General features: G+C 40.7%; 1 protein-coding gene across 2 annotated transcripts in view; it reads right to left on the reverse strand.

Annotated features, from left to right (window-relative positions):
* CUL1 (cullin 1) overlaps nucleotides 1–19,320 on the reverse strand; it is a 53,572-nt gene extending 34,252 nt beyond the window's left edge. For both annotated transcript variants that reach the window (XM_082279767.1, XM_082279766.1), the window contains exons 1-2: nucleotides 19,221–19,320; nucleotides 2,278–2,570 (exon numbers count right to left, since the gene is read on the reverse strand). In XM_082279767.1, the coding sequence (XP_082135893.1) occupies nucleotides 2,278–2,417 (140 nt within the window). In that variant the 5' untranslated portion in view covers nucleotides 2,418–2,570; nucleotides 19,221–19,320. The remainder of the gene's footprint in view (nucleotides 1–2,277; nucleotides 2,571–19,220) is intronic.
* Nucleotides 19,321–19,714: the final 394 nt, after the last annotated feature.

Genomic DNA, 19,714 nt, shown 5'->3' on the forward strand with positions numbered 1-19,714 from the left:
CTAAATGGAAAACAGGGTAAACAGGCCCATCCCCCACAATATTAGTAGTGCTATCAGGTCTACTGTTCCTAGAAATCTAGTTAATTTTATTGCCTATTTCTCTCTTTAGCATAAAGTCAATGCTTGGTAATTCTGAACTAGCTTGTAATACTGGTTGTCAGATAATGTTAACTACTGTTGTAGAAACGACTAGGCTCTTCAGTACTAGATATTACATAATAAGTTGGTAAGGAACAGCACAACATCCAGATTTCATTTTCTGAGACTCTCACGTGTGGGGAAAAAAAAATGAAACACCAAAAAAACAAACCACACAAGGAAACACATAATCATCTGATCTCACAGAAAAAGGTACCTTGCAACTAAAAGCACAAATAAATCTAAATTACAAAAAGTACGGATGAGGAACTTGGTAACCACCACCCAGAAACAAAATTTTTCGTTCACCTCTTCAATATTCTCAGATCTAGAAAACTCCTGGAACAATCAACTTCTTTCTGCTCTCACTGAAATGAAGGGGAAAAAACCCACCCTAAGTACAAGCTCCAGCCTGTACTCAGAGATTGAATTTAGTGTTTCACAAAAAGAGATGCTCTGAACAACGAAAATGAGTGCAGGTGTGAGAGGTCTGAACTGCTTTAATTATGTAACTATTCTAATTCTTTTCCAGAGGGACTTGACCAAGGCACAACAAAATCTTCTACATCTCCAATGAATTGTGATTGGAGATATAGGACTGAAGGTAGGTTTGCTGGTATGTATGGTTCTCCTCTTATAAATTAGGAGGGATGAAATGAAATCCACTTCACGAGTGAGATCATGAAAAGAAAAAAAAAAAAAGGTGAGGGGAAGAGAGAAAGAGGACAAAAGAGAATGAGGAAAAACTAAACTGTCCATTGGGGAAGACATTCTTGTAAGTAGGGCTGATCTTCAGATCAATTACAGCTACCGCTGAAACTCATCTGCAGCTGTTCTGCTTTCCAAACTAAGCTGGTTGATAAGCAAAGCTTCCTGAAATAAAAGTCCACCAAACTACTAGACTTGCTGTATACAAAGACTGAGAAAACATGTTACAGTTACTGCTTTGAAAGGGGTGTAATCTTTTAAGCACAACTTCTGAACATGTGTACTTGGTATAAGGATGCAAAATGCATTGCTATCTTCATGATAGATTAAATACTCAGCCTAACCAGTATCAAATATTCTGAGTTATCAAACTATTATATTAATCCAAGTTGACCACCAAAACCACCCCCTAAATTAATTAACTTATGAAATTAACAAAAACAGTCCTTAGTTTCAAACCAACAACTCCTTGAAGCAGCAGCAAGGAGGAAATGAGTAACTAACAGACAGCATATCCCTTTTACAGCTTCATTCTGAGCATCGTTGAGAACATCAGGAGAGGGGAAAAGTCAGTGCTTTACCATTACCATTATAATCAGTCTTCAGCTGCCCTGCTTAATAGACCTCACAAACAAGAATATATTAAAGGCACTCAGAAGAAAAAACTCTCAGAGGTTCTACTATGTGTCAAATTTCTATCAGACATTCAACTTTTGCAGATTTGTTTCACGGAGTCAGAACCAACATTGAACCTAGTGCTGCAAGAAATCACTGATTTTAGGTCTTAGGAAAAGTTCTGACCCTAAACAAATGTTATTTCATCTTCCCATCACTATTGAATAAGTATCCTAGAAACATACAGCAGGCTGCTCAGGGTTTCTCCCACCACACCCTGGAGCATGGATTCTGCAGGCACAGATAGAAAAGACTGTACGTTGATGCTGAGATTACATGTACAGAAAAACTCTTCTACCTCCTTAGAAAGTCCAGGGAAAGTATTACTTAGAGAATGACAACTGAAAAATTTTCCAAGTAGCTAGACATGATTATCTGTAAGATCTGAAGCATAATGTGAGAGACTAACAGAAAAAAGAAAAAGAATTTCTGTTTTCTTTGTGCGCATTGTAGACTCAATATTTGACTATTAATAGAATCTCTTTAAACATGTGCTCTATTAAAGATAATAGTAAGCAAACCTGAAATACAGAGATAGCCTTAATAATTATCGAAGTCAGTTTTCCAGACAACAGAATGTTCCTGCTACTTGCCAGTAATATTAAACAGAAAAGGCCAATCCTCAAAATAAAACCATGTATTCTTAAAAAACATTAAGTGGAATAGTTATGAAGCAATTTTGTGTCTAAAAAAAGTAAAAAGCCATCTCTAATCTACTAGCAGTGAAAGTACTAACTGCCATAGGCACTAGGATACGTGTAGAGTTCCATGTATCTGGATTTCGCCATACTTTGTCTGGTGTAAACCTGTTGAATTCCAGCTCTTAGGTCATCCCATATCTGGTCAAGACCAATCTGTTTAAGTCCATGCGGGTTCTGACTCCTATTTGATGACATTTTGTATTTCCTGTAAAGTCTTCCAGTGCAACAGCCTGAGATCTTGTTATTCCTCCATTAGAATCACAAGTCAAGTAACATTCTAAACTCAGCTGTAGCAACTCAGCAAGATATTCTTTACACACAGAAAGTGATGTCTCCCAGGAAGATAACCTGCAATAGGAAAAGAAAATATACATGTTATATGACAGTCCAAATTAATCCACATGAAAGATAATGATTTCATTATTATTTCATTGAAATATTGTCATTTACACAGATGAGAAATACCAAAACCAAGGAACATAATTTTGCAATTCAGCACAAAATGAGACAGTTAGTACCCAGAGCTATCCAAAGGCTGTAGATACTCAGATCAATGCAGTTGACAATAAAACCCTAATGGCTAACAACAAAACATAACAGTAAAAAGATTTCCAAGCAGCAGACACCATTTACCAACAAGTGTTTTCTTCCCATTCAACAGTAAAACCCCAGTACTTGTGAGCAACTCTGGGTTCTGTGGTAGCTCATTGTTTAACAAACATCCTGATGGATACCAAAGATTAACCAGAAGGCACTACAAGTAACTTTTTCTTCAGTTATCAGTAACTCTTCCAGACTTGAGATTCTATTACAGGTAACCTGAAAGGCCAAGGCATTTTGGAAGCAGAGGATTTTTCTATCTGGCAAGCATATGATTACATTAATTTGTTTGCTAAGTAGAACACCACTTCCTTCAATGTCATTTCACAGCAAGAGAACATGCAGTCAATAATGGTGGGAAGAAAGAACTACTAATAGGAGTACACAGAATAAATATTGAATGAATTGTGAATGAAACAATCAGAAAGTAAGAAAATGCACTACTCCCATGAGTTTTACGTGCACAAAATTCAGGACATAGTGAAAAGATGGCTACCAATTCATCAGCCTCGTGATATGATGGAGAAGAAACAGTCACCTGGAAAGGTCTACTGAAAACATTAAGCAGAGAAGATCCATTTTTACACAAGTCCATAAAAATATTTTTGCAATTTTAACATGTCTTATTGTCCATAGCAACAAAGTTAAGAATATATCAAAAAATGTCAATGTAAAAAATTAGCCCACAAATAAGAGAGTTGTACTAAGTCAGGACCAACTTAATCTTACTGCAGTCTCCCCATATAGGGAGCTTGTAAGAAAGATGGAGAAAGACTTTTACTAGCAACTGTAGTGACAGGAGAATGGTTTTAAACTAAAACAGGGTAGCTTTACAGTAGATATAAGGAAGAAATTCTTTACTGTGAGGGTGGTGGTGAGACATTGGAACAGGTTGCCCAGAGAAGTTGTGGATGCCTGATGCTGGCAGTGTTTAAGGTGATGCTGGAAGGAGCTTTGAGCAACCTGATCTAGTGGAAGGTGTCCCTGGTCAAGACAAGGAGACTGGACTAGATAGTGCCTTCCAGCCCAAACCACTCTGTCATTCTGCATACTAGAGCTCATTGACTGGAATATTCAAACCACCATGAAACATTATGGTTTTCCATTTTTCTACAGACAATACAGTTTTATGATAAATCTGTCATCCAAGGCTCATATGAATCCCTCCATAATTTCAAGAACAGTATTGGCTGAGACCAGATAAATCCTATTATTTGTTCTTGACCTCTGAGCAGCAGAAAATAAAATATATTCCTTTGGGATCTATAGTAAAGTCATAGGTGCTTTGTCACAGCCACTTCCAGGCTTCTCCATGTTCCACTCCAGGCTTCACAGAGTTTTGAAGATTAAGTATTCTGTTATACCCTCCCTGACACCCATCCAATTATATGAAGTTTCCTTCTGCCTTTTCTCCTGGACACTAAAAAGACCAGCTGAGATAGAGACATTTTTTCATTCTTTTCAGTCAATGACTGTCTTACTACAGTAACACAGAAATTACCACTCCTCATAGTCCTTTGCTTTCCCATCACCCATACGCATTTAAATATCAAGCTCTAAGTAAAAACACCAAGAAGTATTTTCATTATGTCAGTCTCAGCAACAAGTACTGTCTCATTTTAGTCTGACATACAACTGCTTATGCAGGTAATTTTCTTTTTTACAGGGATAACAGTTACTCAGAGGATTAGGTGGAAAAACAAGAATTCAAGCAATATACATCTTAGAAGACACACACCTAAAATTCTACCCTGCTGTTTTTGTTTCTCTAATTACAGCAAGCTACTTACTAAAGACACATGACAATCATGCATCATAATGCTGAAACGCAATCTCGATCATACCTTGCTTGTATTTAACTTCTTAAATTTCTGGAAATAGAACCTTCTGAGGTACTACTGATGATGGACTTTCAGGACTGAGCAACAAAAGCCAGGAAGAACAAAGGTCCACGAGTGGCCATTCACCTCCACTGCGGGAAATACTCTGTGCACGTTACACACCCATAGTCTTGGACTACGATCCTAAGTCAGCATTGCAATAAAAGCAGGAAAATTAATCCAATGTCTACAATCCAGGAGAGCAGAAACTCTTCGATTCCTTAAATCTGGTACTGTCTGAACTCTCTGTAGAGCAAAAAAAGACACGGTTCTGAATCTGCAACCCCACAACAACTGCAGTATATGTGAGAACTAGCTGTCACTCTCTTATTAATCTGCCAAAAACAAGCAGCCTGGGTTTAGAGTGCATTTGTGTAAAAACATTTTGGTGTACCTAATACAAAATACTTCACTGCTCTACAAGAGTTTCTAACAAAAGGCCAACCCTTTGCTAGCTAGCAGAAAGCATAACCAGCAGATGTTGATTTCCCTCGCTATGATGACGGAACTATTTCAGTCTCTTCTCTAAGTAAGAATCTCCTAGTTTTTATGTACCCTGGAGCATCTACGAATACTACCTTTTCCCAAAATCTTTTCAACTCAAGGTGTTCCTCATTCACACTGTATTAATTTTCCCTCCCCTTCCCCAAAAGTAAACCTCTGTATTTAGGTCAGGATATAGCTACAACACTATGAAAAAGAACTGAATTCTGGTTTTTATTTTCTCATAAAATATGTGAATATATATATTTTATATCGTCCACTATATAAAGATATTTATAAGTCTTAATTCCACTGCATTTGACACCACCTCACTATTGGTAGGCTTCCAATTTGAATTTTGCAATTAAACACATGAATACAGAATGACAATACCATCTCACTAACTTCCTAAACTCAAACAATTTACTTCTTCCAGTTAAATACTAGTTAACAATCAGAAAATAGAGTAATAGATGAATAATTCTATAAGCTACTATGAATTTTTTTTCAGATTTATTCATGGCAGAAAAATAGAAAGGTAATTATTAATATATAGAAGTAAAGTTTCAATACTTAAGAATACTTTAACTACAAAAACGTATTTATGAAAACAACTATTCGTACTTAGTGGTTAAACTAAACTATGGGATTAAATTTATAGAAAGAGCAGTGGTAACACAAAGCCATGTTACTTGGCACAGTTGTTGTCATACACAAACACATGAAATTCTATTTCATGTGAAAAGTGCTATTATTGTGATTCGCACGCAAAAAAACCTTTCCCAGGCAAACAATTCTCAAGGGTCAAATCAAATCCACAGTAGTTGCACTGCATCTCTTCACCCAACATTTCAACTGCTAAAAAGAGGGAGAAAGAGCTCCTAAGCCAGATTTCTCAGTGCCCAGGCTGTGTGCAACTGCCTGAATTAAAACCTCACCTTTAAGTAGTGACCTTTAAATCAGGGAGATCTCTTCCTTGCAAAGTGCTCTTGGCAGGACTACGCACAAGCTGGTCTTGAGCTGACCATCACCATGCTTTCTCGCCCAAACAGATCAGACTTGCTGCTGACCTGCCTCAAGGATAAAACCAGCTGCCTGAGCTGCAACATCCACTCTGTAGCTTTGGACCAGAGAACCCAGACTTCATTATAGCTTCAGGACCAGCTACATTTGCATGAGAAATATTACCCCTGCTGTTTCCAGACAATATATGCACAATTTGATGCAGCACTATGATAAGTACTCAATGACACCCAATCTTTCAACCCTGCACTCAAGAACTGCGATTAAAACAGTCCCAAACAGAAGGAGTTAACACTTCTGCCAAAACTTTAAAACAGCCTTGAAGGACTTAAAAGAAATGTTACTCCCTCTTTTTCATCACTTGGGGACACATCATGATAGATAAACCTCATATACAAAGAAACACATTGCATTAGAAAACACTGGGTTTGTTTTTGTTGATAATCTAATAATCAAGACTATTTTCTTAGATAGCCCCCCTCTGTGGAAAACAACGTGTAGGCCAGAAGAAGCCTTCAGGAAAATGCGGAAGTTAACCCTGCTTTTATCTAAAAAACACAATAATCCCCACCAGATTTTCGGCATCCCAAACCATCTGCTGGAGCGAGTACCTAATTTTTATATCCTAACACAATACAACTTTCAACTTTACAGCTCCGAGGCCTGTGCATCACCTGCTGTTCTCCCACAACCCCTTATTTCTAAATTACATATTTCAAGATAGTTTACTTCAGTAATTACAGATAGAATTTGAACTTGTCAGCTTCTTGCACAGTAAGAACTTAAAGGTTCAGAGCAAGGTTTCCCAGCTGATGCAAGAGCCCAGATAACGTTGTTTTAAAGACACAATAAAGAGGCATAATCTCTAGATTTATTTTCTCTCTTGTCTAATTTCATATATGAGGAGAACATTCTCATCATGTCCAATAGCATGAGTTTAAGAGACCGGTTTTAATCATACTAAGCCCAAACACCTTTGGGAAGAGAAGCAAGTTTCACTAGTAAGCTGTGGTAGAATGAACGTCACGAAAAGTAAGTTCAAAGACCTTCAGCATTATGAAGTTTCCAAAGTTTACAAGTCTGTGTATTAAAAGTCAGAATTTCACCTCTTTACATTATGCAGAATTTACACTGCCTCAAATCCATTTTCTAAAACTGAATGCAAGTTCTCCAGTAACAAGAGTACAGTACTAGTTCATTTGGACAGTGGCTGCAGGTATCTTTTGTAAAAATGATGCAGTGACCATGCTCACTTTAACGGCCACTAAAAGCAAAATATCAGCCCTCTGTGCTGAAAGGAGCATAATAGAAGTTAAGTCTTTGACTTTAAAAGTCAAGAATTTAGTACAGTCACTCCCTAAAAAATGCAGTATGAAATTCCACTTGCTGAACTCTTTTCTCCCCATTTTTCCAGCCCAACTCCTCTAACTTACTTTGTTCTGCTCCCCTGTTGCTGTATTCCAAGCAAGTCTGATCCAGAAATTCAACAGATGCTCTTGTGTTCAACAAACAGCAGCACTCAATAAGATTTCCGACCAGTTTTATTCCCCCAAAGTCTCTGCACTGAGCCAAGGCAACTTCTCAGGTTACCCAAGACATTCGATACTGATTGAACACTATATGACACAAGCACACAAGTGCTTTCAAAAAACTGAAACAGAAACACACTAAACACTACCCTTCGTCTAGCACAAGCTGTGTGCTTGTTCTTATACTATTTTAAAAACAACTCAAAACATTGCATGCTACTTTATACTCTAGCTGACATAAATTTCAAAATGGCTATAATTGAAGTGATACTTAGGTATCACCATATCAAAATATTTGGCAAGGTTTTGCCTTACAATATGCATCCAAAGGTACACCTATTTCTTCAGTATTAGGCTTGATAGAAAACTTACCAAAAAATAAACCAAACCCCTAGTACAACTGAAGTTGTCAATTCAGTATTCATATATCCTCTCTTACAAAACATACACTGTTTCAGAGATAGGACACTGCCAACAATCTATCCTACAAACCAGGTTTAAGATTCTTCTTGAAGTCATGCAAACATCTTTTGAAAAAGGCATGCAAATGCTAAGCACAGAGCTAAGAACAATATACCTCCCTCCACTGCTGTGAAGTTAGCCTGCAAGATACAATCTACATGATTAATTAGATATAAGTGCTGGGAGCCTTACATAAGTATATACTTGTACACTTATATAGGTATATACTTATATAAGTATTTAAGTATAAGGTAGGGACAGATTCAAAAATTGTTTGTTTTTTCACCTTTTACTTCTTTGCCTTTACAATTTATAAGCTACTTCTTTGAAATTTTTTCCAGGTTAAAAAAATGCCTCTTGACTCCTAAAGGAGGCAACCTCCATTCCAGCACATATTTGTCTGATGGAATGGAAAGAGACAAGAGAAATAATTCTATTTTGTCCCTATAATCACTTGCACTCACAATTTATGATTTCAAAGACACCTTTCATATCCATGTACCTGCAAATTAATTTTGTCTTTACTTGACTTCAGTTGAGGTTAGCATTATGAGCTCTAAACTGTAACACTGCTTAGTTGAGCCATGGTCCTACATGCAACATTATATAGCACTCACATTTCTGTCCAGAATTATTTTAGGTCACTAAATATAAAGGCTATAAGCTAGGTAGAGAGTTTATGCATTTCGTATGACACAATCCTTAAAGCAAGACTAGGAACAAGCATAGTGTCCTTAGCACTTCATATACTACAAATGTGTAATTAATCAACATCTGGAAAATCTGCCTATACCAGTCATTTTCCCTGTACCTCAGCAAAATGACACAACTATTGTAAAAAATGGTTATTCCAGAAATCAGTACCAGAAGAGTAATACTAGAAGTTTTTCTCCCTTTTCAATAAAGATATTTAAGAGAAAAATTACAAAATTTACAATGTTCAGTTCCTCTGTATTATTACAAAACACTGAGTTACATGTAGTATGAAAAGCTTTAAATCATCTTATTTTCAAGGGAGTTAAATTCAGTTCATCATGAGAAAATTCATTCATTATGAGAAAAGGCAGAGATGTATGCATGCATTCCTCCCTTCCAAAAGTTGTCTTTGGGTGGTAAAAAATTCTGTGCAGCATAAAAAAAAAAAAAACAGAAAGAGCAGAAGCAAGTGTGTGCAATTTGGCAGTAATTTAAGACCAAGTTGTGCAAATCTGGTGTAAATTTTGGGTGATTAATACTGTACCTCCCTAACGATGACTTCATTTAGGGCTTCAATGTTCTCCCCACACCCTCTCCTCCATGTTTTACAGCTCTGATCAGTGATATCTCAAGCACTGTAATTAATACACTCCTACATTACTTCATGCGCCAACGATACAGTTGCCAGCTGAAAAAATAAAACAAAGCCTGGACATGTTCTTCACAGCTAGAAAGATTCTAAAATTCACTTGTACGTTCAAATTTAAACACAATATACGGAAGTAACTTGGAATTGCGGTTTTCACACTTTTCTCATTTACTTAAATTATCCATGATTGTGCTCACTAAAAGCCTTTTTAACTGGCATGGTTTATCTGCATGCCTGAGAACAAGGATTTTTCCAAAATACCAATAACTATTTCTCAGAAGAACACCAAGAAACTTGGAGCGTGCTGCTTTTTCCCTTCTTTTTTGCCTATTCTTTTACCAGCTCTTTAACATTCTTTCTTTATTTCTTCCTTTCAGCTTTACCTTTGTCTTCCTTGACCAAACAATCCCAGCAGCTTTTGACAGGTATTTTCCTACAATAATGCTATAGCTAATACAAAAAAACCCCAAACAACCCACACCAAACCCCAACATATACATGCTGCCTCATAAACAAAAGGCTAGATCGAGACTCAACAAGGTTTGCTGTTGTATTCTACACAAGCAAACTCTCCCTTTTGCAATTTCAGTCAAAGTAAAGTTTGGTCAATATTTAGAATCCCACCAACAACAAAAGTTTCATGGTCGTTTTACTGCATCAACATCAAGTTGGAAAACAGTGCAAGGGACTACATCCTTAAGTACTATACAGGTAAAACTTTTCAAGTTTTGCTTGGCCATCTTCAGAGAGAGTTCACTTTGCTGTTGATGAAGTAATCCTTATGTACAAATTTTGTAGATTGCTCCCAAACTGAAATGTCCTTTCTAACCTAAGGTCTTGCATATTCTGTGTCACAAACAGGATGCAGACCCTACAGTATTTTTTTAACTGAGCCTGCAGTAACATGCTTCATAGCGCCTTAAAACACTGATTATGCTCAGCTTTTACACCTTGGAAAAAAGACAGCTGCTGATTATGAAAAGAACAAAGAGAATCAAGTCAAGATATGAGTGCACTGAAAAGAAGAAGAAAGTTTTACAGAAGTGAAGTGGGTTTGTGTGACCAGGTTTTGGTAGTGGCAGGGGGGCTACAGGGGTGACTTCTGTGAGAAGCTGGCAGTAGCTTCCCCCAGGTCCAACAGGGCCAAGGCCAGCCAGCTCCAGGATGGAACCATCGCTGGCCAAGGCTGCACCAACCAGAGATGGCAGTAACAGCTCTGTGAGTACATATTTAAGAAGGAAAAGAAGTTACTGCACAGATGTAGTTGTGCTCAGAGAAGAGAGAAATGAGAGTATGTGAGAAGAACAACTCTGCAGACACTAAGGTCAGTGGAAGAAGAAGTACTGGAGTGGAGATTCCCCTGCAGCCTATGTGAAGACCACAGTGAAACAGCTGTGCCCCTGCAGCCCGTGAAGGACCACAGGGATGCAGAGACCCACTCACAGCCCATGGAAGTCCACAGGGGTGCAAACTTCCACCTGCAGCCCATGGAGGAGACCCATGTCAGAGCAGGTGGATGCCTGAAAGGAGGCCATGAGCCCATGGGAATCCCACGCTGGAACAGGCTCCTGGCAGGGACCTGCGGACCCGTGCAGAGAGGAGCCCATGCTGGAGGATATTTCCTGGCAGGACTTGTGACCCCGTAGGGAGCCCACATTGGAGCAGGCTATGCCTGAAGGACTGCACCCCATGGAAAGAGACCCACATTGAAGCAGTCCATGAACAGCTGCAGCCCATGGGAAGGACTGATGCAAGATAGTTCTCCATAAATTTATCTCCCATGGGAGGATCCCACACCACAGCAGGGGAAGGACACTTCTCCCTGAGCTGTGAGAGAAACAGCCTGTGGTGAAATCACCATACCTCAGCCCCTGTCTCCCTGTGCTGCTGGTGGGGAGGAAATAGAGCCCGAGAAGGAGGGAGAGGTGGGGGGAAGGTGTTTTTAAAATTTGTTTTAACTTTTCATTAACCTGCTCTTATTTTGATTACTAATAAATTCAATTAATTTGCCCAAGTCCCATCTGTTTTGCCCATGATGGTAATCAGTGAGAGATCTGTACCTGTCCTTGTCTCAACTCATGAGCCTTTCATTGTATTTTTCCTCCCCGGTCTGCTTGAGGGGAGTGATGGAGTGGCTTTGGTGGCTAGCTGGCATCCAGCCAGGGTCAAACCATCACAATAAGTCAAAGAGCCTTGACTATTCCCATTTTGTGTCTGGCTTAAATCATCTATATGATACAACCTGCATAAAAAACCCAAACAAAAATAAAAACAAACAAGAAAGCAAAAGACTAAACAAAGCCCAATGAAACCCAAATAAACATAAACCATGAAGGACAATGCATGTGAAGATGCACTTCTTGAACCAGTCAAGATGCAGAAAAGGAAAATGAAGGAGGACAAGCCATGATGTTAGATACCCAATATGCCAAGCAGAAGACAGAGTAACATACCTTGTTTCCTTGGAAAGGGAAAAAGGAAAAAAAAAGGAAAAAAGGAAAACGAAGCAACAGCAGCAGGGAGTCAAATCCCATGCAATTTAGAGAGAACAAGCACAGAAGACTGGAAACTCTGAAATACCTTGGGCCAGTTTAGAGACCTCAATGATCCTGCAAGGACAATTCTTACCCATAACTGCTTTCCCAAAAGATCTTACCAGACATCAAAACTTCAACTAAATCCAACTTAATAAGCTAAAACATCATAATCCGACTGATCTCCACCAAGAAAATGTTGGTATTGTCTTACAGTTTGCTTCAGACACAGCGTGACCTCCACCAGAACACACAGGGCAAGCCTCTGAACCCTAACACAAATCCCCCAAAATTATAACAGCACTCAATGCACTGCAACAAATACTTTCATATTGCCCTGTTAAAGACACAAACAGGAATTTTTCACCTGCAATGATATTTCCATACAGAGTTTTTCCATGCTCTTGGAAGGCAGCAGTTCTTACCAATAACTTTAAAACTACCATTAACAGATTGTTAACAAGCGAAAAACAATTCTGGCTGGAATCTTTTCCCAAGTGCTTGCTAATTTTACAGCTTCTTCCCTCTTGTTACTTGTGCAATAACTCAACTGATTAAGGCAATCCAGTTTGCCACTTCGATTTATAAATAAAGATGATGGTCACACCGATTCATCTTGCAAGCAGTCTGGTATTTTCAGACATTCAAATGTACCACAAGAACACAGCTTAAATACTGAAGAGCTTCCTCCCATATTCACCTTCATACTAATATTTCAGTCTGAAGTGACAAATAATGAACAAATCAAGGACTGCTGCAGTTACTTACATTCATTTCCTGCATGTGACAAAATCATGACCTGTGAAAGCCGCTCCCTCTTTATTTTCTTATTTTCCTTTTAAATCGTGTCTACATTAAGTGCACAGATATATGTGCTAGTGATCTTGATTCCTACTGTGGTGTAATGCTGCAAACACTGTTAGCAATGAACAGTACAACTCTCATATGTTTCATTCCAGATGCCTAAATACAGCCAGCCCAAAAAGGAATGGGCTTTCTAAAGCTTAGAAAGGGATTCACATGTAGTTTTTCTGGTTCAACTACTAAATCTGAATTCTAACAGCCTTAACTTACAGCAAAGAATTTACACCCCACAAGAAGGTAGCTCTGCTTAAATTCAGTATCATTTTCAGCACATTTTAAAACAGTTTCGACCTCTAATGACTGCAGCAGGCACCCTTGCTATAGAAGTGAAACAATTTAACTAATTTTGCAAAAGTTAAAATTGCCACACATCCTTAACACCCACATTTAAATCCTCCTTCTTGTTGATAAAGCTTACACCATTAAGGTTTAAACCCAACCCTGCATTAGAATCTAACAAAATCAATTTAATTACTTAAGGATATCAATTTTGATTTTATACAACTCCTATTAATGATGGCATCCTAGCATAGGCATACTTTCAGAAATAATAAAAGTAAACTTTTCTGAAGTTATCTCTGGGAAAAAAGAGAGTAAGAGAAGAGCCTATTTCCTTAAGAAAATGCAAAACATTCTAAAAAAGCATTTTCAATTGTACAGTGAAAAGTTTATCCTTTGGTTACCCAGAAGCAAGCAGAGCATTTGCCCATGAAATTATTACCATGAAAAGCAAGATGAAAAGACTAACAGCTAACAAAACAAGAACTATTTCCTATAACTCTATTTTTCCCCTAATTCAGTCCTCCAAACTTCAGATAAAACTTCCAAGTGAGTCTCCACTGTCTGTGAGACCAGATGAGCTTGCAAATTTTCATATGAAATTAAGTTTAAGTTACAGAGCAAAACAGGGTGAACTAAGGTCACACCAGCAGCCTTAGTTCTGAACTCTAATCCACATTAAGATATTGTCCAAACTGAAATACAGAGCAACAAAAAGTCAAGTTACATCAAATGCCTATTAAAAATACAAACAAGAAGTTTCTGAGTTCAGTTATGGCTGAAATTACGTTACTAATAACCCAAATTCTTGTAGGTACCTGCTTTAAGGTCAAAAACTTCACTTCTACCTTGTATATTAATGAATCAAATACATCTGGGTCCCAGTAGCAAAGCCACCAGTCTCCAATAAAATGGGAAAAGCATGCGCATGTGTTCAAAAGATAAGCACGTTACCAGGGCAGAGTGAGAGGCCCCCTGCACTGCAAAAACTTTCCAGCATCATGATCCTCACCATCCTACATGTAAATCCATTTCTTCTTCACAATAACACCAAGCTTGAGCCATACAGCAACATAAACTACAGCAAATCTAATGAAATCCAAAGACAATGAGAATTTTATATCACCTTCAGGTACTTCTAATCGAAAAAAACCCCAGAAGTCAATGGTATCAAACTGATACTCAAATCCAGTGCATAACTACAAAGATGTTGGAGAAAATGTATTTTCTTAGTCCTTTATTCTTAGTCCTGCTGTCAAGCAATGCCTTGTACCTACTAGACCAAGCTAAAACAGGGAACCTTTTGACTCCAAAACCAGAACAATCCAAAGGGGAAGAAAAGGAGACAACATAAATTTTTTTTCTGAGATTTTGGAAGAACATCACATCGGAGTTACAGTGCTTATTCAAGAACCATAAACTGGTTTGGGTTGAAAGGGACCTTTAAACATCACCTAATAACCACCCCTCTGCCACAGACAAACATCTTCTACTAGATCAGGTTGCTCAAAGTCCCATCCAACCTGGCTTGAACACTGCCAGAAATGGGGCATTCACTTCTCGGGCTAATCTGTTCCAATGCCTCACCACCCTCCACAGTAAAGAATTCCCTCCTTATATCCAAACTAAGTCCACACTCTTTCCATTTAAAACTTAAATCCTTTGTCCTGTCACTACAGGCCTTGGTAAAATGTCTCTCTCCATCTTTCTCATAATCCCCCTTTATAAACTGAATGAAAAGCCTCAGTAAGGTCTCCCTGGAACCTTCTCTTTTCCAGGCTGAACAAGCCTAACCCTTTCAGCTATAGGGGAGGTGTTCCATCACTGATCACTTTTGTGGCCCTCCTCTGGATCTGCTCCAATAGGTGCATGTCTTTCTTGTGCTGTGTGCCACAGAGTGCTCCAGGTAGGGCCACTTGAGTGCAGAACAGAGGGCGATAATCACCTGTTCCTTTTGACAAGTTCAGGATACAACTGGCAAAGAAAGTAGCGCAATTCTGGAGAGAAAGAGATCCCAACTCTGGCAAAAATTTACATATGAGTCTATACCCATTTCCTGAAATGCAAAATGGAATTATTATTTTCCTATTTTCACTGTAGCCTATATGCATTTTTCTAAGGTTCATAGATGAAGAAGGATTTGAAAAACACTACATTAAATAAAGTGGAATGTAATCAATGTTTGGTTTAGTTAAAAAAAAAATGTATTTGATTTTGACTTGTATCATTTATGAGAAGAGGTAAGCCAGCAACAGGAAGAGGTTCTATGGGTAAAAAGCAAACTGACAGAAAACTACCCACTGGGCCACATTATTTCCTAAACCAGTGCTCTTTCCAGAAGCTGGGATACTGCAACGAGTGTTTAAATCTGACAAGGTTCTATCTGTGTGGTTACAGTAAAGGCTTCAAGTTACAGCACTACAGCAGGGCACATGAGCTCAGAACAATTTTATTACCAAGTCATTTAGTCATGTCTGTAACAGGTCTGGACTGCAGTGCTGTAGAAACATGAACAGTCAATCTGTTCTTGTTCTAGTAGTTCTTCTATTGAAAAACCTACAACTCTTATTATAAAACAGCAAGTTACTCATGTAGACAAGCTCAACATGTCTCTATAATTTTCCAATCATTACATTTTCTTACTGAAAATTCTCCTTCAGCAAGCAAGGGAAAGTCAGTGGTCTTCATAACAAATCAAAAAAAATAGTAGTTTAAGTTTGCACACTGTACAGATTATAATTTGTACCCAGACCTCAAAATGTTGGTTCCAAGAACCACTTCTTTACATGGAGATAAGCTTGAAAACACAGTAACTAAAATTTTTCTATTAGTGTACCTAAAAAACCTAAAAAACATGCTAGCACCTAAGTAGTCTGTTCAAAATGAGATCATGCATTCCTAAAGCACATGCAGAACTTCCAAGGCCAAGTTTTCCATACTCTTCTTTCTTCCAGGTCTGTGCAGCAGGATTGTATCAACCTGCAGGCTGCTAAGACTGCCTGCACACATCCTCCTGATATCCCATCCAAGTGGGACATCTGCACTGTTTTCCTTCTGATGCAGACCCTGTTGGACAGCACGGGAAGTACAACAGCAGAGTTGGTAACACACTGACAACCTCTTACAAGGAAATCCCTCACTTCATGTTCATAATACAAATTTTTGATGTTGAGAGTGGTGTAAGTGCAAGTGGAACATCTTTAAAGCTGTTTCATTCACTAAAATTTCGTAGGGTTTTTGATTAATTTAAAAAAAAAAATCAAACTTCAGTGGCAAGAGAGAAGATTCTAGGTATTCCCAATTCATGCAACCACTGGCACCTGGGATATGACTCATCATTAAGCTGGGCCCTATTGAAATAATTGTAACTACACAAAACTAGGCACTACCTAAGAAACACAACAGATGAAAAGCAGTACTCAGCGATCTTAACATGTAAGTTGTAGGACGACACTTTTTAAGCTGAGTATCTGAGAACCTTCTCAAAGGACTCAGTATTGTTTTCATAATAATACATCTAAAATCCAGGAGCTTGCACCAAGACTAAGAATAAGCTAAACCAAAAAAACAGGCACCCCCAAAGCAGTATCCAAATAAGGGTGCGCATCCATTTAGCTGAAATGAATTTAAGTTATTTAAATTAAAGCAATGCGATTTTCTCATGCTGACAGTTCAAGTAACAGGCCCAAGTTTTAAGGCCAGTTCAAACCAGTGTACAAAGGAGTAAGGTGGAAGAAGAATCATTTTGCTAAACCAGCACCACTATTTCATCAGCCAAGGAGCAGAATGCATATGCCTAATTTAGGTGCCCAAACTAAGACACTGTTTTCTACATGATCTCTGGATAGGTAGTGGAAAGTTTCCTCCAGGGACATTGTTAACGCAAGGCACTGAACTGGGATTCTAGAGTTAGGTGTACAAATTACTCACGAGATCAAATGTGCTCACCATGCCTCCCTGGGACAAGTATGCCCAGTGTTTCACCTGCACCTCAAATATGTGGTCAAGAGGTGACTGTGAAATGTATCCAATTTTAAGAACCAAAACAACTAAGAAAGACACAAAATAAGAAGTTGGACAACAAATACTGAAAACAAGAAGTTACAAAGCAGAGGGAAAAGAGTTCTTTCTAGTTAAGTCACCATCAGAGACACAAAGTGCCGATGCCACATGGACACCTAACCATCAACACACAACATTACAGCAGTTCACTGTAAGTAAAGACTACATACCATGGTACCTATATAGTATCTTAGTACTTCCCCAAAGAGGAGGCATCCCAAATACACTCCATATCAACTAAGTACCAATTCACAATATGGTATTACAAACATTATTTGGCCTAATTCAAGTCATGTAGCCACTAGGTATTTCTGGCCCTTGTGGACTATTCCTCCCAGTCCTGCCGAAAGGATTTCCAATACAGAGTTTTCTCTCCCTGAGTAGCATCAGGGTATGTGTGCCTATTAGGGCTGAGGTATATGATTATATACGAACACATATACCAAGGGAAAGGTTGCTGAGGAAGTCAATAAAAGACCAAAACAAAATAAGGTAAAACAAGTAAGTCATCTCTGCCCTTTCAGTGTTTAACTCTACCCCAGCTGAAACCAGAACACAAGTATACAGATAACCTCGGGTACAATTCCTTTCTCCTCAAAGGCATAGATTTAAATACAAAGTAGGGGAGATAGCACATGACTCTACAAAGGAAAGAAGTATGTGGAAAGAAAATAGTATTAGGTGAGATCACAAGGAAGGTTTTAATGACAGGAAAGTAAGATCAGAAGGGCAAAAAAAACACAAAGAAGGAAATGGTTACTGGGAAGAAGAAAACTGGAAGGGGAAAGATAACAGAGGGATAATGACGGTGCTGGAATATAACTTCAAGAGGAAACAAGAAGGATGGAGAAAGGATCCCAATCAGGACACAGTTAGCTCTCAGTGGCAAAGTTACTGGGAAACAAATGAGCTGGTTATTTGAAACAACAAATAATACAGGACTAGTCATCTTGATAGAGACAATAAATACACAAACAGACAAACAAAAGGTTACAGAGGGCACCTTCTCTGGTAAGGCCACAACAGTAGGTGGCAACAAGGGGAAGCCTGGTGCACAGTCCTTGAGAGCGAGAGAAACCTAGAGAAGGTGACAAAGATGAACTGTGGCAAATATCCCCCAGCTACGATGGTACTGAGGGCACTAGGGAATTTCTCTAGGTACAATTAAAAAGCTCCTAGACAGACCTGAGTATCACTAGGGCTATGGGGATGGATACAACAGGGTGAAAGGAAGCAGCACAGAAAAGGACGGGGGGACAGAGAGCAGGTGAACACCCCAAAACAGAGCCCGCTGAGGTTACGGACAAAAGCTCATAGGGAAAAAAGAGGGCAGAGGCGTGGGACGACCAGGGCCTGAGAAGGCTGGGGTGGGCAGTCCCGGGGCCGAGGGGAGCACAGGGAGGGCTGTGGGGCTGCGAGAGGTCGGGCCCGAGGTCTGAGAGCCGTCGGGGCGGGACGGAAAGGCTGGGGCAGCCACAGAGGCGCCCTGGCCATGCGGGGGCCGCGGTCACGGGGGAGAGCCGGGGAAGGACGGACGGAGGGAGGGAGGGAGCGGGCAGCCCCCCGGCGGCCGGGCAGATCCTGCGGGGCCGGGGCAGCCAGCGGGGCGCTCCCGCACCCCGACGGGGGCGATGCGTTCTGAGTGCGCAGTTCGCGGCCTCCCCGCTCCGGCGCGGCCCGCGGCTCCGGGGCCGGATCCACGAGCGGGCCGGGCAGCCACCACCGCCGCCCCCGCGCTCCGGGGCCGGGAGCGCGCCCGGGAGAAGAAAGGCGGGCAGGCAGGCGGACGGGCGGGCCGGGCCCGACCGCCCCTTCCCCCGCTCCCCGCGGCGTGACTCAGTGCCGGGCCCCGCGCCGCCGCCTTCGCCGCCTGCCGGGCCAAGCCAGGCCGGGCCGGGCCTCGCTGCGACACAACGCCGCGGCCTCCCCGCACTCACCAGCATCGCGCGTCCCGCAGAGTCAGGGCCGCGTCCGCCCGCCCCTTCCGCCTCCGCCGGGCCCGGATCCGCCGCCGCCGCCGCCTCCCCCCGGCGCGGCCCGGGGATCGCGGAGGCGCCGCCCCTCGCACCCGCCCCGCCCCGGCTCACGGCGGGCGGGGGACCCGGGGCTGCGGCTGCCCGCGCCGACAGGGCCTGGTGGGGCTGGGGTTCGGCCTCTTGGCGGAGCCTGCGCCCCCGCATGAGCTGCTCGGCAGGGGAGGCCGGCCGACCGCCCGCCATCTCCTGCTGCCAGGCCCTGCCCTGCCCTGCCCTGCCCGAGGGGTCGTTGCTCCGACCCCTCCCCAGGTTAGTCCCGTGCCAGAAGAGCTGAAGGATGAGCTGAAAGACTTGGGAGTGATGGTCGATGACAAACTCAACGTGAGCTGGCAGTGTGCGCTCGCAGGCCAGAAAGCCAGTCGAACCTGGGCTGCATCAAAAGCAGCATCGGGGCC

This window comes from Coloeus monedula (genome assembly GCF_965178545.1).
Source record: "Coloeus monedula genome assembly, chromosome: 1".
NCBI lineage: Eukaryota > Metazoa > Chordata > Aves > Passeriformes > Corvidae > Coloeus > Coloeus monedula.